The following is a 26,671-nucleotide window of genomic DNA, read 5'->3' as shown; positions in this document are numbered from 1 at the left end:
GAAGCTAGTTTTGTGGTGGCCCTAAGTGTTGCTGGCATAGGAAAGGCATCTTTAGGAGGAAATGGAAAAGCTCAGAAGGGAGTTGAGACCGAGCTGTGCGAACCTTGGGAGCGGAGGTGCCAGGGTTCATAGATTTGCAACAGTGACTGGCTTTGTTGGAGAAAAGGGTTAGAACAGTTTGTCTTCAAGATGCTCCCTTAGGGAAAACTTTCTGTGGTGTTTTGAATGAGTTGTCCCTCCGTAAGTCTCGGGCATTAGTACACTTGGTCCCCTGTTGGTGGCTCTTTGGGGAGGCGTGGGCAGTGTGGCCTTGTCGGAGGAAGTGTGTCACTGAGGGTGGTCTTGAGGTTTCATTTTGGTTCAATCTCTTCATTTCCTGTTTGCAGTTCAAGATTTCTCATCTGTTCCTGCCACCAAGCTGGTGCTTGCTGTCACGCTGCCCTGCTGTGATGGCCCCCGCTGGAAGCACAAGCCCCACAAAAACTCTCACCTCTGTAAGCTGCTTTGGCTATGATGCTTTATCTTAGCAGCCTAAAAGTAACTAAGGCACTTCTTAACGCAATTATTCGTATGAACCTTGAGTTCCTAAGCCAACAGCAACATCAGGGAATTTTTTTCAACAACTCTTTTTTTTATAATATTTTGTGTCTGTGTGCCATGTGTGCCTAGGGCCTGTGGAGGCCAGAAAGGGGGGTGTTGTATCCCCTGGAACTGGAGTTATAGTTATAAAGTAGAATGTGTGTGTGTGTGTGTGTGTGTGTGTTGGGAATTGAACCTGGGTCCTGTGGAAGAGCAGCCCATGCTCTTAACTACCAAGCTGTCTCTCCAGTCACACCACCAGGATTTCTATCAGGATCTAAGAACAGGAACTTTGAGAGCAGTGACAAATAGCCGTGGCTAGTGTCCGCCTCACACCTGCCCAGACTACCACCAGGCGGAGGCTGTGCCTGTGAGTACAGGGGCAGTGTCCAGCTGTGCCTGATGAAGCCACTCCCCACTTTAAGCTTTGTACTCAGTATTCTGGGACTTGGTCGGTCCTAGAACCCCCTCTGTCCCCCAAATTAGCTGCTTCCATCTTTCCTATATTTGCAGGGTGTCCATTTCCCCTCCTTTTCTCTATAGAGTTCCAAGTGATCCTGATTTCCTCCCCTCCCTGGCCTGAGAATGCTCAGGTAGGAGCGCTGAGTCAGCAACACTGATGGCCCAGATTCACTCATGCTGTTTCTCGCATTCTAAAGCCCTAAGGTCTCCAGGCCACCTTCCGTTTGCCCTGCACACACTCAGACAAGACAACCAAAGACATTTTTCCCCAAGTGCAGAATCGTGTATATTCTGAGTGACATTCAAGTTTTGACCAGTTTCAAGATGTTGCTACCAGACAGTGGGAAGACCATATACATACCCTGAATCTGTGTTACAGAGGAAGACTTGGTGTTGTGTTGGTATACATGAGTCAAGGGTTTCAGGTCAGACAGGATACATCCAGATTCTCAGGCGATCCCAAGAGCCTTACTCCTTTTAGGCTGTGAAGTACCTCTGGCTAGAAGGAAGGCCTCTAAGAAGCTGTATTTTTTTTTCTGGGTCCGTACTACTGTTGAGTTAATGTCAAGAATTTAAGCCTCTTCCTTTTAGCTCTCAGAGGAGTGATGAGAAACATAAAGCTACATGTGGGAGGTGTCTGTCCCCACCTCCACAAATGCACAGTTGTGCTTTATTAACTCACTTCAACCTCAGAGTGCACCAAGAGGTAAATGTAATAGGCCATTTTCCCTGTCTAGGGAGAGGAACTATGGAGAAGCTCAGGTGGCCAGCTGTGTTGGCAGAACCAGAACCCGGTTCTGCGTCCCCATGTTCTTTTCAGCAAGTGTAGGCAGCTGTGGCAAGAATGGCTGGGCCACCAAGCTGAGACTCAAATAATTGTCCACAGCCAGCTGTGGGATGGATATCCCAGAGCAGGGCTAGGATCCAGGTGAGTCAGCTCTCTCTGCCTTTAGGCAGGGTTAGTTGGGGCAGTAACGCCAATGACAGACATCTCTTCCAGCTGGGAAATGGGCTTCCTTTGGCAAAGGAATCTGGGAACAGTCTGAGCCGCTCTGTCGGGGCCTTAGGACTCAGACCCATAAGAGGAGTCTTGCACTAGACAGCGGCCATGCATGAGTGTGCCTTCCAAGAGGCCAACGCTTGGCTCACATCTGACCACTTCCAGCAGCAAGAGAACACAATCAGCCTTATTCTAAAGCCATCCTGGGCCCTGAGTGGTAAGAAGATATGGGTCTTAGTCTACAAGGGTGAAGTGTTGTCAGTTTCCAACTACACAGACACATTACTCGGGTTTTAGTTCAGTGGCATGTATCCATGGTGAGACTGCGTAGACATGACAGCTGTGAGGTGGGACCTCAATGGCATGGCACCAACAGTTTTCATTTGTACGACTGTTGCTTGGTGAAATCTGGTTCTGACTACCCTATTTTCAAGGCCAATTTCTATTTAAATGTGTTGCGGAAAAAAATGTTACAGTTCTGACTACACACACTTTACACTTAGAGTAAGTCCAGGGAGTGTGTGCCTGCCCTTACTCTCGGGTGGTGCTGCCTTCAAAGTAGATGCCGTAAGGAAAGTGTGTTTATTCCAGTGTAGTAAACCCAACTCGCATTTCTAGAACTGTCTCTGGAAACTGTCAACTTATACGTTTCCTCAGAGTGGGCAAATCTTCGTCCTTTATGGGTAGGTCTACGATGTTTAATAGCCAAAGAGCATTTTATCTGGCAAATGCAATGGGTGGTGAGACCTGGCACTGCCTTGACAGGGAGCAGGAGTGGGAGGAGGGTAAAAGAAACTAAACAAGGCCCATTGATAAAGTTAGGAGGCCTCATTCCTTTGATGGCTTCTGAGGTTATCCCAAAGAGGAATCCTCAATGTTCTTGACACTGCAATAGAGGCTCAAAAGGACGGCCTCCCAGGTAACTGCAGTGAGGTAACTCCAGGATGCACCTCTTCAGGAGCATTTGGTCACTGCTTGTTTTCCGTTAGACTTCCTATAAGCAGGAACATAAAACTCCATCTCCACAATTTCTCCCAAGAGAAAGATCTCATCTACTGCTTGAAGAGTTAAAATGGGAAATATTTGGTATCATGTCTACAATAGCCCCGCTCACCCCTCCACAAATACCAGCGTCTCCCCAATTTGGAAAAACAGATAAGGGCAGGTTCCCGGAGTCTAGGTAGGAGCAGAACATCCAGAGGAGGGGGGAAAACAGTCATTGTCCAGTAGCTTTCTGTAGCAAAATCCCACTGGTTTCCAGACGATGAGTGAGCAAACTCCGTTGAAAAGAGAAGTCCGTAGAGCTGGGGTCCGGTGCACAAGAAACAAACTGTGTGGCCAGAGCTCATCCAGATGCTTTTCCAGTTGAGGCCAAAGGCAGCAAAGGTGCGTGAAGCTGCTAGAGCCGGCATTCGGTGAAGCAGGGGTATGAAGTCTGAGTGACAAAGCCATCTGTAGAAACGTCCTGTTACAAAGCAGGACACATGCCAACCGATCAAAGAATGTTCCACCTCACCTTCGGAAAGCGCTTCAGTGAGGCGGCTAGCGAGGAGGAGCTCCTGAGTGTTGGAGGAGTGTGGTCAGACGGTGCCGGGGGTGGGGAAGATGGTGATTGGGGGGGGGGGAGAGCAGAGACATCCTCTAATCGCATTCTCTGAGCATCCTGCCCATGCCTCCATCTCCTGGCTGCATGTGAGAACTGCTTCCGGGAGCCAAGCTCATGCCTGCTGCTGCTAACAGCTGGGAGAGCAGCAGCAGCAGAGTCAGAACCTTAAAGCCTACCTTTCCAGCCAAGTGCTCGCAGTAGACATTGGTCTCAGATAGACCATTTGGGATGTTGTTCTTAGTGGCTATTTTTATATATATATATGAGTCTTCATAAAAACCACGAAGCTGGGCTATTTGTTCAAACCGTTGTTAGAAAGAATGCTGAGTGCCTAGATGGGATTTTCTAGTTTCTGTGCAAGTGAAATCTCATTACTCCAGATCTTACTCACTGGACACTACTCAGGGAAGCAGGAGGATTTGCTTTAAATGCTGCCAAAAAAAAAAAAAAAAGCAGGAATTCACTGGCGTTCCGAAGCAATTCTGTTAATGTTGTAACCAGGCTCGGGCAACATGGGGAGGTGGGACCCCCATCGTTTTTGCTGAGGAATCCCGGACCTCTCCCAGTTCAGGCTCACTCTCACTAGAGGTAGACCCATTATTGATGGTATAGACATTCTCAACTCCCTGAGCTGGAGCACAGCCATTTGACTCATTCTTTTCCCTGGGACTTGACAGGCCGGGGAGGATGGCCATCTTCCCCATCTGCCTGTTGGGCAGCAGGGACATGGCATAGTCTGCAATGATCGCCCCTACATCTAAGTTGCACGCCTGGTCGAAGGCTAGGAAGCCGACATTGGCGTTTGCCTCACACACCGTGAAGGAGCCGTCATCCATAATGAGAAGGTCAATACCACAGAAATCCATGCCCAGGATGTTGGATACCTGGATAGCCAGCTGCTTGCCTTGCTCTGTCAGTGGGCACTTGACGCCCACACCACCTGGGGAGAAAGCACAGCAATGTGAAGGTGACAAATGCCACTCGCTGATGACCCTTGGAGAGAGAGGGGACTGGTGACGGAGGGCTAGTGAGACAAGTACTTCTATTCAGTGTTACTTAAAATTTTAGAGCGTTGGGGCTGGAGAGATGACTCAGTGGTTAAAGGCCCTGACTGAGCTCCCAGAGGACTCTACTTTGGTTCCCAGCACCCATTTCAGGTGGTTCACAACTGCCTATAACTCCAGGGCTCCAATGTCCTCTTTTGGTCCCCATGGCCACCCACATATTAAAAATAAATATTAGAAAATCACAGTGACTGATACACAGTGTGTATTCAATACATGACTGTTAGGGAAATGAAAAATTATAATCTACCTGTCATACAGTAGATAGAACAACATACTTTATAATCATTAGTAATGCTGGGCTGAGCATCAGTGTCAGGGCGCCTACCCAGCACGTGCAAGGCTCTGGGTTCAGCCCCCAGTACCAGAAAATGAAAGAGAATAAATAATAATAAACTATCAACCTGGGGTCTCCACACACCACGTGTACCCACACATACAAGGATTCACATGTAGCTCTGCACGTGATTGGTGTGTAATGAAGATAATCGCTGAAGGGCTGAGCAGTGTCAGACTTATTGCCTGTGTGGCCAGAGTATCTCACAGCTTCTGGGCCACATGCTAGCCCAGGGTAAGAACTGATTCATAATATGTTGTCCAGACTCCACTGAAGATGAGATGGGGTGCTTGGGGACTTCTAGCCAAGCAAGACCAACCAGCAAATGAGCTCCTTTACTAGGTAGTCAATGAACTTGGAGCATGCATTCGGGGGGGGGGGGGGGAGCATAGGGCTTTTCTTTTTCCAAATTAGCAACACAAATTCATTCCCCAGGGCTGACCACAGTTTTCTGAGGTGGGGACAAGGGAGGACACTGTTACGTCCCTCTTGCTATTGTCTCTGTTCCTGCGACAGAGAACGAGCTTTCCGAGAAGGCTACAGGGATGGGCTTCTGCACTCAGCCAGAATAAAGACTGCAGCTCTCTGGCAGCTTTGTCCATGAGAAGAGAAGGAAATCTTCAATTAAAATGTGAGAGCAAATACAAGGTCCCCCTGACTGCAGCCTTGCTTCACTGCAATCAAGTCTCTCTCTCTCTCTCTCTCTCTCTCTCATACACACACACCCCAAAATTTAAAAAATGTTTTAGTAAGTTTGTGCTTTTGTGCTTGCTGGGCTGCACTCAGCTCCTGGAGCTCCCAGGGTCATGGGGTGGCCACACCTGGAAGGCCTTTGGTCATCTGTCTGAGAGGCTATAGTTGTCAAAGCAGTCTCCTCAGCTCCTTCCTGGCACCTTCCATGCCTTACTAAATGGACTTTTTCCCTGGTCCTCCCGTCACTTCCCTGACAATCTGTCCTCGAGTCCTATCATCTACACACAAGGTGTCAGACTTCATTCAGTGTCTTGACCTCCAGGACTGTGTCTTCTGGCCCAGCCCTTGACTTCCCGTGAGATCCACAATCAGCAGAAGGTCTGACACAGGAGTAGGGGTCGGCACATGTTCACTGAGCAGGCCACATGGCCCAGTGAGGTCAGACCCCTTCAAGCCTTCCCCCATCTTACCTAGAAAACAGTTGCTTTGCATACGGCCATCGGTGGAGCAGCGCAGCATGGAGCCAATCACCTGGCCACCCACCACCACCACCCTGATGTCCTTTCCGTGTGACTCCTTCACATACTTCTGGAACAGGTAGGGCACGTCATGGCGGACCAGGTGGCAGATATCAGAGAGGTGATGCTTGTCTCTGGCCAGAAAAACAGCTTTTCCTTCAGAAGAGAGACGAAGAGCGAGAGCTGGAGAAGCTGTTGGCCTACCTCCCCCAGCCCGCCTCCCTGCCCCTAACAGGTTCAACTTTCCGCGTATCGGCCCCTCCCATTTCTCTGAGACTCTTTCCTCCTCAAAGAGCGCTGAAGCTTATTTTTTTTTTCAGATTTTAACCTCACCATCTCCTTCCGCACCCATGTTCCTAGCTCCCCAGAATGCTGAGTTACAGGGTGTAACCTGAGCCTGCTCCTTGTTCAAAATGCAACTATAAAGTAGGACAGAAACTCAGAAAGAGGGACAAAATAAGATCCCAAGACTCCTACAGTCAGTGCTCCTACAGCCAGTGCTTCCCACCACCCTAAGGTGCCACGGAATCTCAAGTGTGGCTGGAGAGTGTTGCAAAGAGGACAACCACAGCACAGTAAGAGGCCCACAAGGTCCATGCTACTGCCTCAAGACAGGCCTGAGGGCTCACAGGAGGGAACCTCTGGCAGACACCTTTCATTTGTGTGTGTGGTGTGTGCATACACTCTGTGAGGGGCTGGAGCTCAGAAATCAATGTCAGGTGCTTTCTATTGCCCCCACCTTCCTGTGTGACTGTGTGTGGCATAGGTATAGTACATGCATGTGAGCATGATGGAATGTGCACCCATGCATACACGTGTGGTGGCCAGAGGAAGGTGTTGGGTGTCTTCCCCTTGTTGCACCAAGACAAGGTCTTTAACTGAACTAGAAGCTAGTTGTTTTGGCTAGCTGGCCAGTCAGCCAGCCCTCAGCATCCTGTCTCTACCTGCTCCACTATTATTAATACTGGGGTTAGGGGCACATTCAGCCACACCTAGCTTTTGACATGGGTGCTGAAGTTTCAAACTCAGGTGCGCACGTTTGCACAGGAAGTGCTCCATCTACTGCGCCATCTCCGCCATCTCCTCAGGTCTTCCACATTACTTTTTGACACAAGGTTTCTCATTGGGACCTGGAGCTCACCAATTAGGCAAGATTAATGATCCTAATGGCTTTGTATTTCCAGAGCTAGGGTTCCAGGCACACACCGCCACACTTAGCTTTTCTACAGAGTGAACACCAGGATAGTCAATGATACACAGAGAAACCCTGTCTCAAAAAACCAAAAATTAAAAATACAAATAAAAGAAATAGAGTTTAAAATAAAACCACATAAAGATGAAAAAATACAGAGAATCTGGATACTGTATGTTATTGTGTTGTCTTTGAATTGTTTGATGAATGAGGAAGGAGCAACAGCTGCTAAAAGACAATTTGATTACAAATGCTGCTGGATTAATCCAACCTATATATTTTGAAAACGCTTTGACTTAAAATTTAAGTCAAAAGATATGCTACTTTGGAGAAGAGGTTTTGCTTTTGTTTCCACAGAAAATGAGAGGCTGTGGATTCATTCTGGGTTAAGAAAAATCAGATTTGATCAAAGAAGACCCCCCCTGAAAAATTTCTGATAGGAGCAAATGGCCCAGATGAGCCAACATTTCAGAAGACCTCTGTTGGAGTTTCCTCTGAGTTCTGCACCCAGAACAGCCCCAAGACTGCTGGCTAAGATGATCCAGCCTCAAAGAATATTCCAGTAAGGACTTGACCATAATCCTAAATTTTCTTTAGGTCCCCATAAGATTATCAACGTCCCCAATCAGCAGGAAGTAGTCTGGAAAACTACTTCCATATTCCCCAAAAGTAGATTATGGATATTTGTCTTTGTCTAGAGCGCTGGTTACAAGTTGTTATGAATAATAGTCAGAAAAAAAAAGCTAAACAAAGGAGATTAGATTCAGAGCTCTTGTTTAAAAAAAAAAAAGGAGGAAATACTGTGGGACAATGGTCTTGTACCCTGTATGACTTATCACTTGTACTGGTTTACTAAAACACCGATTGGCCAGTAGCCAGGCAGGAAGTATAGGTGGGGTGACCAGAATAGGAGAATTCTGGAAGAGGAAAGGCTCAGTCTGCAGTCATCACCCAGATGCAGAGGTAGAAAGATGAGAATGCCTCACTGATAATGCAGGCCTCTGTATATTTCTTTGGGACTGAACAGCTACAGGACCGGGTGGGACAGAGACCTCACAACAGCCATCTACACAGGCCTTGGCACTATGATGAGGAAGTGGGCTTGGTATAAGAGGTAACGTGGGGACAGGGAGGGTGTATGGAGAAGGAGAACAGCTGTTTCCAAGAGTCTACTCCAAAGAAAGCACAGACGTGCTGGCTGTGAACCTGAGAATCTACATCTGCTCAGGGGAGTTCAGGAGAGAGGGGACTGTCAGTGACAGAACACACTCTGAGTGTGCACAGCATCCCTGTTCCCAGAACGGCAGCTGCACGGTCTGGCTTCCCAGCAGCACCACTGACCCCGGTGTCCCCGCGTGCTCTTCACCACCACTGGGTAGCCCAGGGGCTCCGCTTCATCGATCATTTTAGAAAAGTCTTCATGCCCACCTGCCAAGAAAAAGCGAGAATCAATAAAGTATTGGCAACAGGGCAGAGGCTGGTCCAGCACCTGCCCCCTTAGAATGCTCTGGTGAAATCTAGTCAAATCCATCCAAATCCGGCAGACATGAACTACACACCTGTAATGTGCAAGGCAGGCACAGAGGAAAGTCCTACCAGCATCAAGCCACATTATATTTATATACACAGAAATGCCACATTAGCTATTATAATCCTCCTGGCACTGTTACAGGCAGTTCCTTCACAATGTCTGTGGGAGCAGAATCCTAGGATGGCGTGCCAGGCACCTACCCTTCCAGGAGAACATTCCTCTGTGCAGTCCCTTCCCTTGAGTGGGAGAGACCAGCGACTATGAGAGCACAGATGAACTCCTGGGATTACAAGAATAATCTACTACCCTATGCCCATCAAAGTGGGGATGGTCAATGACCCTGGGCGGTCCTGCTCTAATTAGATGAACTCTTTAAAAGGAAACAAAACTTCAGTTTTCTGTTGGCCTTGAAGGAGGAAAATGCCAAGTGTAGAGAGGGCCATGTAGCAGGCAACAGTAGGCAACTTCTAGGAGGTCTTATGCCATCAGGATGGTTCTTTATGGCTCTACTTTCTACATCTCCACTCATGCTTCCTCATGTGATCAACTTGCTCCCATCCTAAACAAATGAAGTCCTGCTGCTGGGTCCCACACCATCCCTTAATGACAACCCTGCTACCTACCACCTAGATGCTGGGGAGTTACAGGTTGCCATCTCCTCACTTCTCCCCTTCAGTTCTTCATGCCTCCCATGATGGCTTCTCTCCCCATCACTGAGCCAAAATAGTCTTCTTGTTGGATAGGAGTCATGTGGGCTTTTGATGAAGTCATCCTTCCCATTGGCCTCTGTGACCTCTCTGCTTTCCCCTTGCTTCTCACACTGCATCTACCTAGTTCCCTTTATAAGCGCTTCTTCATCCATTCCCTAAAAGACTCCCTTTTTTTTCCCCTCAATTTTATTTTGTTTTATTCTTTTGTGTTCTTTGAGATGATCTCACTTTGTAGCCTAGAATGGTGGTTTGAATAGGCATGGCCTATTAGATTCATGTGTTTAAATGCTTCATCCAAAGGGAGTCGTGCTGCTGGGAGGTGTGGCCTTGTTCGAGGAAGTGCATCACTGTGGAGAGGGGCTTTGAGGTCTCATAAATGCTCAAGCTATGCCCAGTGTGGCCCAGGTTATTTCTTGTTGCCTACTGATCAAGATGTAGAACTCTCAGTTCCTTCTCCAGTACCATGTCTGCCTGCACGCTGCCATGCTTCTTTCTCACTGTGCCAACAATTGACTAAACCTCTGAAACTGTAAGACAGCCCCAATTAAATGCTTTTCCTTTTAAGAGCTCCTGTGGTCACAGGGTCTCTTTACAGCAATAGAAACCCTACCTAAGACACCCAGGCTGACCTCAAACTTATGATCCTCCTGTTTCAGCCTCCCAAGTGCCAGGATTACAGTCACCACATACAGCTCAATTTTATCTCTTCACGGTAATAAATATATAAAACATAAGCATTCTATGTCAGATCCCTTACGGGGTCCCTTTCGCCCTGTTCTTTCATCCTTCACGCTCACACTGAACAAGCTCCTATGCCTATCACTTCACTCAGCATAATGGGGGCTTCCAATTCCTGTTCCCAGCCTTTCAGGGCCCACTGCTCACCGCCTCCCAAGCAGCTTCCCTTGCACAGACTGGAAATGCCTCAGACAGACCAAGCTCTCCACTGAAATCCTCTCCCCTGCCAGCTACACACCTGACAACCAGTTTGCTTCTTCCTATTTCCAGTTCAGTCCATGACTGTGTTGGCACCTGGTGACCCAAGCCAGAACCTCGTCACCCTGGTTCTTCCCCGCGTCCCCCAGACAGTCATTATTCCTATTATTTCTGTTGCTCTCGCCATTCCTGAATCTGCTCGCATATCTACAAGCTTGCAACACCATTCCACACTCACTGAAGAAGCTTACCACTGCCTACCCTGCCTCTACCTTGTCGTGTGTAATTCACTCTCTGTGTGGTGGCCAAAGTGATCTGCAGGGTGACTCTGATTGGGTACTTCCTGATCAGAAGCCTCTTGTTAGTCCTGAGACACCACTATGTCCGTGGCATTGCTGCATCATTTTTATCTTTCCCGTCTAAGGCCTCAATTCTCTCTCAAGCACCCTTAACCTTCTGCAGCTACTGGTGAAACAGCTAAACATGTTCTCTTTACCTCTGGCTCTTTTTCTGCTCTCTATTCCTGGCCCTGTTTTTCACAGGCTATCTTTAGCTTAGTTAATGCTACCTCTTTAAGGAAGTGGTCCTTGAAGTCTGATCACAGTGGTCAGAGCTCTCCAATGAACTGGACCACCCAAAAGCAATAATTCTCTCACCTAACCACTGACCTTACCGCAGGGAAACTGCCTGTGTATTTGTGGCCTTTTGTTTCTGAGGCCAGTCCTGCCCTAGCGCTGAGCCTCTGCAGCCGTTTAAATAAGAATGCCCTCTCTAAGCTCACATATTTGGATGCTTAGTCACCGGGGAGTGGGAGGATTCTTTGATAGAATGTAAAGGATAAGGAGGCGTGGCCTGGTTGGAGGAGTGTGTCACGGGACTGGGCTTTGTCTCCTTCCTTGCCTGTGGATCAGGATGTAGCTCTCTCAACTACTTCTCTAGCACCCTGTCTGCCTGCCCGCTGCCAGGGTCCTCACCACGATAATAATGGACTAAACCTCTCAAACTGTAAAGGAGCCGCAGTTAAATGCTTTCTGTAATAGAGTCCCCTTGGTCATGGTGTCTCTTCACAGCCATAGGACAGTGACTAAGCCAGCCTCTTATGTGGCTGGTGCATGTTTACTGAATGACTAGAAACAGAAAGTGGCCAAGGCAGTTTACACAGAGGGATTCCCCAAAGGTAAGCAGACAGATTCACGGGAAAAAGCAACCAGAGACACAGGGAGGCTTGGGGAGCAGTGGGGGTGGGGTGGGGTGGGGATGGGGAGACACACACTAGTGTTTTGGAAAGGACTGATGTGTTTGGGGAGACTCACCATAGGAGAAGGTGTCTGGCATGGGGACCCCATGTCCAGCCAGCTCTTGGAATGTCCAAAACTTGTTGATGCAGTTTAAGATGCTCTGAGGACGGTTGATCAAGCGGCAGCCCAGCTTCTCCAGGTGCCTCAGGATGGTGATTTCACTATCTGACTGGACGGAGGGCGTGGATAATCGGACGACCACCACATCTGGGAAGGTGGTCAGGGGCTTCTGGCTTAGCTGCAGGCCTGCAAGCAAGGGCTAGCGTGAGCTCAGCACTCGCCAGAGCTTTGTCAACTGGAAGAAATGCTTCCAGAGTTCACCTGGCCAGAAGAGAGCCTCAGACCAGCCGCACGGGCACCCTGGTGTATGCTGGTGTACGCGGTAAGAAGGCAGAAGACAGCACCATCCTCCAACAAATGGGCAGAGCGTGATTGTGATACAGGGAATGAGCAGGGAGAAAGAGAAGGCAACACGCAAGAGTGATGCACAAAAGAGAAGCCACAGCGCAGCTGGGGGCAGACCCTTCTTCCCGGGAGGCAGGACTGCTCTGGGGCCAGTTGGCTTGGAAGCAAATGCATCAATGCCGCCCATTTTTGGAATCCCTACTCTTCAGTGACTGACCCTCAGCAAATCTACTGGCAGAAACACTATGCAACCACTTCCATACCATCATTAAGGAAAAAAAGAAAGAAAGAAAAAAGAAAAAAGGGATCTGATGATACAGCACAGACTAGCTCAAACTCAAAATTCTTCTGCCTCGGGGGCTGAGATTCCAGGCCCTGCTATACCACACCCACCTAAACAATTCATCAACATACAGCTACATTTCATCTATGCAAATATCAATGTTAGAAGGAGGAACAGAGCTCTGGTGGTGCTGTGTGAAGTGCTTGCCTGACACATGCAAGGCCTAAATTCAACCCCAGCTCAGTCTGAACTCATTTAACAGAGGGGGGAAAAACCCAACACTGCCCCCCACCAACCTCAGGATTCAACATAACTAATCCACTATGTTCTCAACTATGTAAACAGATGTGGGTTGGAAAAAGAGAAAAGAAATACACATTTTAACAGTGAGAATAGGGCTGCAAGTGATTTCTTTCTCCCTTTCTTTTCTTGAGACAGGGCCTTGTTATGTAGCCTTGGCTAGCCTGGCACTCACGATGTAGCCCATGTGGCTTTGCCTCAGAGCAACACTCCTGCCTCAGTACCCCAAGTGACAGGATTATAGAAAGGGGTTCCTATGACCAGCTCTTCTTCTTTGCATCTTCCCTTTATCTTAATTTTCCGGAATGGTTTTTCAGGTGTCTTTATAACAAAACCAAAGTTAAAAATGCCTATGAAAAATCAATTCAATACTTAACAAATATTGAACTCAATATTCATTAAATGATACTTATTGAAAGATCCTGTAACATACATGCGTGAGAAGAGCCTTACTTTGGATTAATCAAGGGCTCCACTTGATGGTAAGACTCAAGAGAACCCTGAGCACCCACAAGTAACTGAAGGACCTCTGCACAGGATTCTCAGGCTTGCCTTGCACGGCACCAAGGGGCAGATCTAGCCATGAAATGATTTTTGTCTACCTGTTTTGTGCTGACTCCATTCCCTGGAACAGTGCCTGGTGCTTGGTAGGCACTTGATCTTTGTTAAATTGAACAGAAGTGGCAGGAAGACAGATTCAGGCGTCACTGAGTTCAGTTCAGATACTCTTCCACTCCTTTAGAATGGAGTGGGCACTCAAAGATGGGACGGGGGAACGCAAGGAGTAGAGGAACCTAAACAAACTGCTTGGTGTCTCTCAGCCATGGCATCCTAGGGTTTGTCTGACTCTAGGCACCCAGCATCTATGGTGCACCCAGCACCTGGGATGGGATGAGGGAGGCGGATACTCAGCAGGTATGGTACACTCTGCACCTGGGATGGGGTGAGGGGGGCGGGACATGAAATATGTGAGACCATAAGAATTGAGCTTCAGGACTTCCTGGGTCTGTCTCCATCCTAACCAACAGAAAAGGAATTTCCCAAATGCTCTAAAGACAACCTCTGACGTACAATCTACAGACCCACTCTGTAGGCGGCTTTAACGCAGCACATCTTTTACATTCATTGCACCAAAAAAACCAAAAAGTACAAATGAAGCCAAAATTTCTCCATCAGGGATGGAGGTGTGGAGTGTTGCAGTGCCAAACATGGGGGGCAGTACCATTCCCTAAACTGGACATGGTAGCACATAGCCACAATCTCAGCCCTTGGGATGTTGAGGCAGGAGGATGAAGAATTCAACGACAGCTTGGGCTACCTGGCAATGACAATACTAACTATAGCAACATCAAAGTTCTATGCTGAGAAAGAAGAAGAAAAATCTCTGGAACAAAAACCTAGCAAACAAAAAGCAAATTCAGAAAAAGGATTGTTTGGACCTAACTTCTGAGTTGGCCATCGCAGGAGGTGTTTCACCGAGCACTTAAGGTATAGACGGATAGGGACAGTTACTAAGTCACATTCTTCTCAGCACTTCTGCGGATGTGGTGAGCCCAGCAGACAAAACTGTCTCAGGGTTGGTCTATAAAAAGCAGCTGGGTTCGCTTCGTTTGGCCACCAGAAATGGGATTGGTTTATAGCTCCCTTTCCTGCCTTTAAAAAAATCCCCTCTCCCTTCAGCCCTCGGAACAAGTAGCTGGAAAATGAAGATGGGGCAAAATTGGAAGAAAAAGAAAGGTATCCACATTTATCAAAATGGTGAACAAATACAGAATGCCCAGCACATCACTATGCAGTGAGACAGAGAAGCCAAAAACACGTTGAAAATCAACAAAATGCCACACACACAAGGCACTGACACTGTCAGACACAGGCATTCCAATAAGCAAGGTAGGACAACTTTTTTTTTTTTTTCTCACTCAATGAGAACACAGCTTGGCAACAGAAAAGCGACCTAGAGAAGCCAGAAGCAAGAGGAACATCCAGCTTTTAAATCCCAGCTCGAGCCCACGGACAAACAGATTTTCACACAGGAAGAAAAGAGTTCAGTCCATTTCTGGAAATACGGACCACAGCGCACAGAGAGCTCAGCTCCTATAAGCAGCGGTACAGACACCTAGGAAGCCTTACCAGGACTTCATCTCTCTTCTCCAAAGGTAAATCTGTGGGCCTGGCTCATTCCCACTGAGGCCTTTAATAAACGGAGAAGGCAATGGGTTAAAGCGGAACCCAAACAGCTCTGCCAGGCATGAAGTCAGGTCTGATCCTGCTTCTGCTGCTGCCTAGCCCTATGCAGAAGGACAGGTTGGGTTTGGGGTTACAGCAGCTCCATGTATCCACAGGTTTCATATCAATGGATCCAGGCAACTGCAAATAGAAAGCACTGGAAAAACTTAATCTGTATCCATACTGAAAATGTTAAGACTTTTTTTCTAGACATTATTCCTTAAACAATATGAATATAGTAGAGCAACCATTTCCAAGGTTGGGGGAGGCGTGTAGTTCAGTAGTAGATAATTCACCATTTATGCAAAAGGCCCTGGGTTCAAATCCTACCCACTTTAAAATAACCCCACGAAGAATCCACAATTACTTACATAATATTTATGCTACATTGAGTGTTCTGGGTGATCTGGAGGCGCACTGAAGGACAGAGGACTACTCCCCATGATTTGCTCAGCCTGCTTTCTTATACCTCCCAGGATCACCAGAAATATCCGCTCAAGGGTGGAACCACTGGCAGTAGGCTAGCCCCCCACCCCCATCATTCATTAATCAAGCTAATACCCCCACAGACTTGCCTATAGACAATGTGATTGGGGCCTCCACTCAACTGAGGTTCCTGCTTCCCAGATTACTCTAGCTTGTGTCAAACTGATAAAACAAAACAAACAAGCAGAAGTAAACTCTTGCATTTGTGTGTACAGTAGCACATCCATGTCCGCTGCAACGGAGGTAGAGCGTTGCTGTGCAATGAACTAACCATGCTTCCAAGGTAGAGCTTTACAACTCAAAGACCCACACTCCGTCACCTGCACAGAGGACTGGAAGCCTGACCATAAAAGGAGCTGTCCATCAGATCCAATTCTGGCTGGCGTTTTTTACTCAGCATTCAACTACTCTGTGCTGGGTACTCTCCTAAGAGTGTCCACGTTTATTATCTCATTAAGAGGCATCCTATAATATGGATGGAAGAGATCTGACTGCTAAGGCCTGGTATTCACACACAGCAGATGCAGGGTGGGGGGAGGGTGTTAGGGCTCTCCCAACCTGCTCCTGCAAGTCACCCACTGCGCACACACACATACACACACACACACACACACACACACACACGCATACACACACACCTGGCTTCACAAAAGAAAACTTCAGCACTAACCAGATTCCAGGACACCGGGAAAGCAAACCTTTCATGTACAAAGCAAGCAGCAGAAACAGCAGGACACTGAAGGGCCAGAGCAAGGGAGGCCTCACTTGGGGCACCTCTTAGGACTACGGTCTTTTAGCAGGATCCTGCAGCTGTGGCCAGCACTGAATCTCTGGAAGGTGCCAGTAAAGCATCAATCATCTCCGTGGCCATCCCTGCCACCCTCTGGACGTGTGTTGTGTTGCGAAGAGGCTATATCATCAGAGCACAACAGGGCCCTCTCACTGCCGCTTTTCTCCAGTTCTCTACCCTACCACATCTCATAAGGAAGTCATTTCCATTCTGGGGGAGATCTGGTCACCACTGTGCCTGTCCTTTAAAGGCCCTGTGAGGGAAGATGGTCAAAGAAATCTCACCTCCACCTCAGGACAACCCACAGCTTTTTATGCAGCAGCCTTTCCTTTCCCACTAACTGGTTGTCCGAGGTCACCTAATTCAATGCAGCTTTTATTGAATGGTGGCTGGGAGGCAGACACACCTATTAAGCGGGACACTGAGGTGAACCAGGCAGCCTCAGCCCTCGGGGAGTTTACAGCCCCCTGCAGGAGGAAGCCTGACTCGGTGCATGGATTATTCTGTACTTACTCAGCAGAAATGTATTTGGCAGTGTCGTTGGGCCAGTTTCAGTTTGGGTTTGCCCAGGACACCCTGAGACCGCAATTCAAACTCATGCAGTCAAACAGGTGGTAATTTTAGGAAATACTGAGAGAGGAGTCTGGGAAGGGAGTGTGGGACGCTAAGACTATGACTGTGACCAGAGAGTTAGCACCGTCTGGAGGGGAACCCCTCCTACACCTGAGTGGGAGTTGGCAATTTGGGACACAGTTTTCATTCCCTGGCCTCCTGTGTGTTTGACTGTTAGCAGCAGTCAAATGGTTAAGGGGCAAGGGAAAAGGGAGGCCCCAGACAGCTGAAGAACAGGACACTATCCTGAGGGCAGTGAGACAATGTCCTTGGGATGTAAAAGGAAGGCTAACACAGCTGATATTAATGTCGGGGTGCCCTGTGAGGGCACCTGTGGTGGTGGAAGAGAAGGTAGTGTTGGAATGATTCTCTCTGGGGGCAGGGGAGAGTGGAGGGCTGGTTCAGACAGGAGGTTCGGACTCCCTTTGTGTCTGGGCTTAGAAGGAAGATGTGAAGCTAAATGGTGTATGTGCCCACCCTGAACAGAGCCAGCAGCAAGGAGGGAAAGGAAGGGCTTGGGGAGACTTTTCAAGAGGTTGCAATGGATGCAGACCGGTCCTGGCCTTCGAACTGGAGTCCTGGCTGAGCTGTTTGCTGTCTCTCTGGATCTGCCCCCACTTCTGTAAAATGGAAGAGTCCCAGAACCTGGGAACCCCTCCCATCTCACTTCTTACATATCAACACCACCACCTCACCAACATGGTCTTTCTAGAAACCAGGAAACAAATCTTACCGAGTCCTTCACTCAGCTATTCGAGGACCCAATCTCTGGGGCAGATCATCTCCCTGGACTCAGACTTCACAAGTCTCCCCACCCCCACCCACCCCAGCTGTGCACCTTCACGTATGCTGGGCAAGAATTCTGCCACGGAGCTCCACGCCCAGCCCTTACAGTACCTTTTCTGGTCCTATGATCCATCCCTGCTCATCTTTGCTGCCTCTTCTTGAACCACATCAATGGGCTCTAAACTTCGTTGTCGACCTTTCTTGGTGAGCCTTCCTTTCTGTACCAGTTAATATTTTATCAACTTGACACAGCCAGAGTCGTCTGGGAAGAGGGAACCTCAAATGGAAATGTAGGCAAGTCTGTGAGGGATTTTCTTAATTAATGATTGCCGTGGGAGAGCCCGTTCCCTGGGGGCGGGGCCACCCCTGGGCAGGTGGCAAGTGGTCCTCCACTGCAGAAAAAGCCAGCCGATGGAGAGATGACTCAGCAGCTAAAAGCAGATACTGTTCTTCCCGAGGACCTGAGTTCCGCTTCTGGTGGCCACATCAGGCAGCTGGCAACGGCCTCTCTCCAGAGTGAGCCAACTCCTCTAGCCTCTGTGGGCACCCACTCACAAGTACACACACACATTAAAAACAATAAAAACAAGTCTTTAAAAATGTTAAAAACAAAACGACAAGCTGAATAAGCCACGGAGAGCAAGCCAGTAAGTAGCACTTTCTGTGGTTTCTCTTCAGGCTCCACCTCCAGGTTCCTGCCCTGGGTTCCTGCCCTGGCTTCTTCCCTGATGGATCACGACCTGGGAAGTATAAGTCAAATAAACCCTTTCCTTCCCAACTTGCTTTTGGTCATGGTCTTTACCACAACAAAGGAGAGCAAACTACGACATTTTTTCTTCTGAATCACTTTCTCTTCCCAGTGACTCTGCTTCCCCATTTGCCCTCCCATACCCAAGGCTGCTTCTCACTCTCCCCTCAGATCACTAGCCCTAGACATAGGGTTGATGTGTTACCTGCTCTTCATTTTACCTTCTAGAGCATCCTTTTCCCCCCTCACATGCCATAACTATCCCGACTCGCCAAATTACACATCATCCCAGGGTCACACCCTGACTATCCTTGCAACCTCATTCCCCGACTCCCACATTATAATAAATACCGGGGCTGTCACTGCCCCTGTGAAGGATCCTTCCAATGGCCAGGCACTTTAGTTTCTGGAGCTCTTTTTCTTTAAGGATGTTGCCTGCCATCTCACTATGGCCACCCTGCAGTCTCACAATTAGAAACATCACCTTCTAGCTTCCAGATGACTCCTCCTCTGGCCCCACTCCAACCACACTCCAACCGCAGTCTCACTGCCCCACCGCGTCTTACCGTCACTTTCCTTCACATCTTCGTCAAACTCATAGCCACCCTCTTTCAAGTGCTCTGCGCCTATTGCTTGTTTGGATAAATAACTAACCTGGTCTTGGGTGCTCTTTTGCAACAGAAAGACCTAGCGAAAAACACACAAATCTGCTAGTCTCAGAGTCATCTTGAAGGCTAGCTGCAATCATTTTATTAACTGACTTCTTTAAAAGCTCCCACAATCACATCTGCCCACTCTGAGTCTGTGACATCCAGGTTACCTTCCCTCTTTTAGATGGCTTCCCCACTCTTATCCCTAGAGTAACCCTTGGACGGATGCACAGGATTCCCTCCCTTTCACCACTAAGGCATCACCCACCCTTCCCCAGATTTTGGGTTCTTCCTTTCTATTGATCCATGGACAGAGCATACAACTGTCATTATTTCTTCAAGAAAAGCCCCTTGGGGGCTAGAGAGATGGATCAGTGGGTAAGTCCACTTGGATGGGTAGCTCAGGTCTAACTCCAGTTCTATGGGCTCCTATGTGCGCGCGCGCACACACACACACACACACGTAGACACATAATTAAAAATAATAATAAACTTTTAAAAAGAGAAGACTCCCATCCCTATTTCCCCTTGAACTTCCTTCCATGCTATTTTCATTTACCCTTTATAAGAAAATCCTGCTGGAAAAAAAAATTTAAAAAAAAACCCACCAAAAATGAAAATCCTGCCAGGAGGTGGTAGAACACACCTTTAATACCAGTACTTGGGAGACAGAGGCAGGTGGATCTCTATGAGTTCAAGGCCAGTCTGGTCTACGAAGTGAGTTCCACAATAGCCAGAGTTTTTACACAGAGAAACCCTGTCTTGAAAAACCACAAACAAACAAACAAACAAACAAACAACAACAACAAATCCTCATACCCTTTGCTGTTGTCCATCACACACTGACAGCACCTCAGAATGGTCCACACCAGCCCACAGTTAAATCAATTCCCATTCTTTTTTTTTTTTTTTTTATCTGACCTACAGCAGTATTTGATGTGGTCTGTGAACAGCTTTCATTTCGAACAACCCAGGAAACCATCCTCTCCAGGGTTTCTTCCTTTTGCTACCTCCACCCTCATGGAGTGTTCCGGAGCTCTTTCTTTGAAGCCTTCTCCGCTGCCTCGGCTGGTGATGGGTGCAGACACACGCACTGACGTTGATATCTCCAAGCCGGGCTTCTCTTCTGCCGTCCAGTCTCTAGCAGAAACCTTCCCTAACCCGCTCCTCATTCTTCCCTTCTGCAGTGTAAATCAGCGGTTCGGGCAGTCCCTTGACGGGCATTCCACCCACTCTAATATCTGACCCAGTAGAAAAACCCCAACTCTGCCTTCCAAACCCATCCAAAACCGTCATTTTCCACCTCCTTCCCAGAAATCAAGTCAAACGTCCACCTCTCATCCAAACTGCCATGCCCACTAGGTGATTCTGCTCTGGCCTTCACCACTACCAGCCTGTTCTCAACATGTCTACCTGAGCGGCCCGGAGCCATGTTCCCAGAGTCCATCCCTGGACCCTGTTTTCTCTACCTACAGTTTCTCCTTCTCCATTGGATCATGCATATAAACGAGCCACGGTTTCCTCCTTTATAGGTAAAGTCGCTTGCCTGAAGGCACCCCCCTTCGTTTCCCTTTACAAGAAAGTCTTCAAGAATGGATTCTCGCTCCACCCCAGCTCTGCTCTTCACAGTGGACACTGGGAACTGCGATGCATTGGTCCCCCGGTCTTCCACTGTCACCTCCGCCAGACCATCACCACCAACCCACAAGGCCCTGTGCGCTAGGCTGCTCATCTTCACCCCCACCCCAACTCTCTACCTTCTTCTCCTCACGTCCGTTCCTCATTCCCTCTGTTCTTCCACACTGGCCTCCTCAATGCTCCTTCCTAACTGGGCAATTCTGCTCTCTACAGCTAAACTGTGCACTTCCTGGGGTTGGAGGGAGGATACTAGAGAGGAAGAATGGGGGCAGGGAGCTAAATAACATTAAGGATGTTTGGAAAAGTCACAGGGAAACATTGTTTTCTACGCTCACCTAAAATACATAATATTATAGATATATAGGTATATATATATAATTCAAATGGAGTTATGCCATATGGATGATAATATCCCCCCCAGCCATAAGAGCAAAAGTTCCAGTACCAGACACAGGAAATCTCCCTTCAAATCGCTGGTCATGGGAATCCAGGAGACCCCTATCGATATAGGCGATCATCACTGCCCTTGGTTGCCTCCCAGAACTCGAAGGTAAGACCTGAGAGCTGAAGAGTCCACACACTTCAGACACAGAGTCTGTTCCTGAAGGACCAGCTCTCCCAATATCAGAAGGCATTATACGGGCTATCCAGGGAAAAATGCAATCAAAAGTCCTCCTTCCCGGCTATAAAGCCTACAACCACAACAATGACCAGCCCAAAGATGACCCCAAGGGTATATAATAGCACCACTTTTATCTTGGCGGTAACCAAAGGGCTGTCTAAACAGACTGAAACCTACTCAAAAGAAGGAAATTCAGGACTGTTACTGTAAACTTAGTCAGCTACCAATAGTTAGAAAAGTCATAGACCCTAGATAGAGGATCAGCTACTACCGTGTTCCTAAACCAATGTAATTCCTAACGGCATTCTAGATACTTATGTGTATACCCACAGACAAGTGCAGCTCTCACCCCCCATCAAAGACACTTTTAAAACAAACAAAAGCAAACAGTAACAGTATTCTTCCTGACGGCCTCCAGCTCTTGACTAAACACCTGTGGCTGAGGATCACCCCAGGCACCCTAATATTGCAGCCACTCTCCACCCCCTGCTTTCTCCCCTTGTAGCCTCTTCAGAAAGTCTGTGCAGTCTACTTACCTTGTTCATAGTCTACCTCAGTACAGACTGTAATATCCCGGAGAGGCAGTGACTTTCAGGCACCCAGAACAATAGCTTACATACACAGTCAGCAGACAGTGATAGAATAAACACACACACAAATTAGTGAGGAACATGCCTGTGCCTGACACACTGCTCAGTCAGCATCTGCTGAACGAAGTGGTAAAACGGAGAAATCAGAGTGCTGTGAAGAATAAAATATATATTAAGATGTCATAATAAATTAAAGAGAATAAGGACTCGTCATTTCTGCTCAATCCTCAGCCCCACATCACTGGTTATCACTTGCCGACAGCGAGGTCTTGAGTTACTTCTCTTGGGGAAAGTTTCTCAGTTTGTAGCCCTGGCTGGCCTGGAACTCCTGTAGATCAGGCTGGCCTCAAACTCACACCGACTCCCCTGCCTCTCTGCCTCCCAAGCACTAGGATTAAAGGCCTGAACATCACGATCAGTATTTCCTGCCCTTACATTTTTTTTTTTAAGACAGGGTCTCATATAGTCCAGAAAAGAAAGAACTTGAATTCAAAGCCAGCCTAAACTGAAAACAAAGCAAGACTCTGTCTTAAAATAAAAATTTAAAAAAAAAAAAAAAGGCAAGGCATGTACCTCAGTGGCAGGGTTCCTGCCTACCCTGTGAACAGAGCCCTGAGTTCAATGTTTAGTACCACAGATAAAAGGGAACCTGACCTAGAAAGAGCTTCACAGCAGGGAGATGTCAGTGGGCAATCACCTGCCTAGCCTGCTCAGGACCCTCGCTTCAATCCCCAGGCCTGCATAAACATAAATAAATAAATAGATATGGCCACCAAAGCTCGGAGCTCTGAAAGCAGAAGGAATGCTGAATCATGCTGCTCCTAGGAGACAGAGGCTAACAGGGCCCCCTTTCCCGGGCCGGGTCAGACTCTCTTCCCTACTATCCTTTTCCTGAGTCAACAGATGATTCTGACTGAGAATGGTCAGAAAGCTTAACTATCACTAGTAAACCTGTCTTCATAACAGCTCACCATAAAAACATACACATCTAATCATAATCCCCTAAACACAGGCACTAACCACAAAAAAGTCTCGTGTACTTTACAGTGCAAGCCTCATCCTTCAAGTTAGACAGCAAACATTATCTGGAGGCCTACTATGAACCAGTTATGGAACAAATATTTGAAGGACCCTACGTCTAGGGGAATATAAGCCTTGTATACAGACAAATTACAGTAAAATCCAATGAGTGTTACTCTGATGTTGTTTGGTGGCAGGTGGAAGCATGTCTCCATAGGGACAGGGCAGGGATCTTGGAAGCGACTCCAGGAGACACAGTGATTTGAGCTGGATTTGAGGGATGAATGGAAGTCTACCATCTGGGAGGAACCAGATGGGACCTCAGACTGACATTGTAGCGAAAGCCCAAGAGTCACAGGACAGCAGTGAAGCCAGCATCGACTAACACATAGAAAGCCAGAAAGACCCACAGAGTATGGCTGTAATTTCCAGCTGGTGCAATATGAATCATGACCTTACTGATGTTGATGAGAGCTAGCAAGTAAAAAAGGACCTAGCACAAATCACGTGTGTATGTGTAAGTACCCTACTACTATGACTATGTGATTACTGTTGTTATTATTAATTATATGCATTTTTGGTCTTGTTTACCATTTTGTGTTTAAGAAAATAAACACTTATTGGATGATTAAAGGTTTTGCAGACTCTCAAAGAAAAGGAAGTAGATGAGCTTTCATATGCTCGTGCAGCAGAGTCTAAAAGGGGAGGCTTTCTCTAGGACCGCTTCAGTCCCATCCAAATCTAGGTCGGTTAGGGTAGATCACTGAGGTAAAAATAACCATCACAGAGCCGGGTGTGGGGGCGCACGCCTTTAATCCTAGCACTTGGGGGGCAGAGGCAGGTGGATCTCTGTGAGTTGACGTCAGCCTGGTTTACATAGCAAGTTCCAGGTTAGCCAAGTCTACCTACCTAGTGAGACCCTGTATCAAAATATCAATCAATCAATCAATCAAAAACAAACAACAATAACAACAAAAACCACAGATTTTCTAATAGCTCTAAGGAAATCACTCGTTTGTGAGTACAGATATTTCCACACATGAGTTCCACTTAATTGTTTACGTGTTTTCTGAATCACTGATTTAACTTTCACTTCCCTTACAATTGAGTCTTTAAAATGGAATTTTAGTTACACAGAGAGAGCATTTTTCTGAATTGCTGATGTGTCTGTAAAGTCTGACAAACGATAAGAAAATCTGACTACCATATCTCAAAATGGCATCTCTACAAGCTATAAAAATAAACAAGTAAACTCATCTTGAGAGTGAAAAGATGTATATTTGAATGACTTAATTCAGACTACCAAAATATAACTGATTATTTCACTTAACTATGGAACCGAAAGTATGAACTTTTCAAGCTTGGGCCCTTAACTCGAATATGAAATTCAAAGAGATGGGGGCTGAAGAGATGCTCAGTGGTTAAGAGCACTGGCTGCTCTTCCAGAGGACCTACGTTGGATTTTCAGAACCCACATGGCGGCTCACAACTATCTGTAGCTTCAGGTACCAGAGGATATGACGTCCTCTTCTGGCCACTACGAGCACTGCATGCACATGGTATACACACACACACACACACACACACACACACACACACACAAACACACACACACACACACAGAGACACAGAGAGACAGAGAGACAGAGAGATTACCCAGACACATAAAATTAAATGTTAAAAGCAAAACAAAACCCCAAATCAAAGTCAAAGTGACCTGCACAAAGCAAAGCCAAGACACTTAGTAACAGAAAGCTGTGAGATGACCACAGTTCTTTAGGTTCTCTGCTCAGGAAAGGGGGTTTGGGAGATAGTTCTCTGTACACTTAACCACACCTCTTTGAAATGTGAGGTGTCTAATGCTTGTGTATTCTTCTCCAAAAGTACATGCAATCTGATTCTACATATGAAAGGTTTAAATACCATGAATGAACAATGTTCAACTGAGCTATTTCACTTAGGGACATGTACTCAAAATCTCACTTGTAAGAAGTTTTGTTCATAATTTGGAATCCTTTCCCTTGCTGAAGGAGCTCCTACCCAGCTAAAGATGAAATATGAATAGCACATAAAGAAGTATCCAAGAGGATCAAACCCTCTTCAGCCTCAGATCCCCTGAAATAACCAGGATACCTCTGCGGGCTTGCTGAGAACACAGACTGTAAGTCAGTGAACACGAGTTCACAACGTCATGGATTGCTTATACAAAACAGGCTTGTATGAGAATATTATAAACATCTGAAAACAGAACACTTTGAGAGGAATCAGGGATGATAAGCATGTCTCACCGCCGACCCCTCAGTTCCCCTGGACCGGGCACTGAAAAGGATGAGTAAAGTCTGAAGGGCGTGTACTTGACTATTTTGGAATCAGAATTTAACATGTTTAGGAAGGAGGACGAGTTGATGAAAATTACCAAATGTTTCCATTCTCTCTCCCCTTACACTCCAGAGACAATCCCAACCTTTCTCAGCTGCCTCCCATAATTAGGCTCCCAGTTTGGGGCACTCATCAGCGATGCACACAATACCGCTCGAAAAGTTTCCCAGACATCTACCCTAAGAACAATTTTGTGAATTCTGGGTTGATTCCTCACATTTCTGAGTCCAGTCTGGTAGGGTACCTGTGCACGGAGAATCTACAATTTGAGGTCTGGTGCCTTTAGCTTCAGGTGAACGTCAATGCCCCAGTAACCCTTCTCCTAAGTGAATTTAGCATCTTCTCTACTGTTGACCTCAGCGTGCTGAAAATAGGTGAATACTGAGAGGGACTCAACGCAGAGAGCCGCTGGCTCCCGGGACCCCAGCGCCCCTCCTGCCCCTTCCGGAGCAGAGCTCACCTAGGTGGCCGCCGACGACAGTGACGGCGATCTGGTCCAAGAACACGGCCCGGAAGCGCACGTCCTGCTCGGAGCAGCGCTGGCGGAGCGCGCGCAGGATCTGCACCTGCGGGTAGTCCTCGCGGATGAGCCGGTCGGTCAGCAGCCAGATCTGCGCGCACATGGCGACCGAAGCGGCGGCCACCCGCCCGCCCGCCCGCCCGCGCGACCCCCCTGGCGCGTCCGGGGCGAGCACCAGGGCTCCGCTCGCGCGGTGCGCCAGGAGCCTCTGCAGCCCCGGCCGGAGAATGCGCCGGATCGCCTCCCGCCGCCGCCGCCTCCGCCGCTACCGCCACCGCCCAGCCAATCAGCGCGGTGCGGCGCCCAGGGAGGACGCGGCCGGGAGCTTGCGGAGCTGCGCAGCCTGCGGCGGCCGGGCGGGGCTAATACGACCTCCCTCCCGCCCCCCGGAGCCCATGAGCTGCAGGCGGGGTGGGCGCGGCGCTGCTCTCCCAGAGTATTAAGACTAAAATGCTCCACTTGCGTCTTCCAAAGACGACTCCCAGCCTGACAAGGTCACACAGCCAGGCTCCGCTGCTGGACTTCACCCTTAGAAGAGCGATTGTCTGCCCTGATCTTGGCCTGCAACCTGGCCTGGGAGGTGTAGGCAATTGGGTCTTAGTAGCCTCTCGTTCAGATAATTTAAAGATGCTTATGCTTTTCTCGGGGTCTCATTTTCTTACACTGGGCATCCTCTCCCGGTTTGCACCA

At 47.9% G+C, this 26,671-nt stretch overlaps 1 protein-coding gene across 1 annotated transcript; it reads right to left on the bottom strand.

Moving 5' to 3' along the window:
• Positions 1–1,298: 1,298 nt before the first annotated feature.
• Positions 1,299–26,095, bottom strand: Rimkla (ribosomal modification protein rimK like family member A). The gene is made up of 5 exons (XM_048434050.3): positions 25,922–26,095; positions 11,942–12,172; positions 8,793–8,879; positions 6,212–6,415; positions 1,299–4,587 (listed from the first exon to the last, which is right to left on the bottom strand). Exons 1-5 carry the CDS (start codon positions 26,082–26,084, stop codon positions 4,133–4,135), a joined length of 1,140 nt encoding a protein of 379 aa, XP_048290007.2. The 5' UTR covers positions 26,085–26,095; the 3' UTR covers positions 1,299–4,132.
• Positions 26,096–26,671: the final 576 nt, after the last annotated feature.

The sequence above is a fragment of the Myodes glareolus genome, chromosome 3 (genome assembly GCF_982192425.1).
Source record: "Myodes glareolus chromosome 3, mMyoGla1.1, whole genome shotgun sequence".
Lineage (NCBI taxonomy): Eukaryota > Metazoa > Chordata > Mammalia > Rodentia > Cricetidae > Myodes > Myodes glareolus.
The sequence above is the reverse complement of the archived record's forward strand: the minus strand, read 5'-3'. Positions and strand labels throughout refer to the sequence as shown.

Coding starts and splice junctions, on each gene's coding strand:
- Rimkla (XM_048434050.3), bottom strand. CDS start 26,084: ATGTGCGCGCAGATCTGGCTGCTGACCGACCGGCTCATCCGCGAGGAC. Junction 8,880..11,941: donor GCCAGACACCTTCTCCTATG/GTGAGTCTCCCC, acceptor TTTTCTTGGCAG/GTGGGCATGAAGACTTTTCT. Junction 6,416..8,792: donor GAGCACGCGGGGACACCGGG/GTCAGTGGTGCT, acceptor TCTCTTCTGAAG/GAAAAGCTGTTTTTCTGGCC.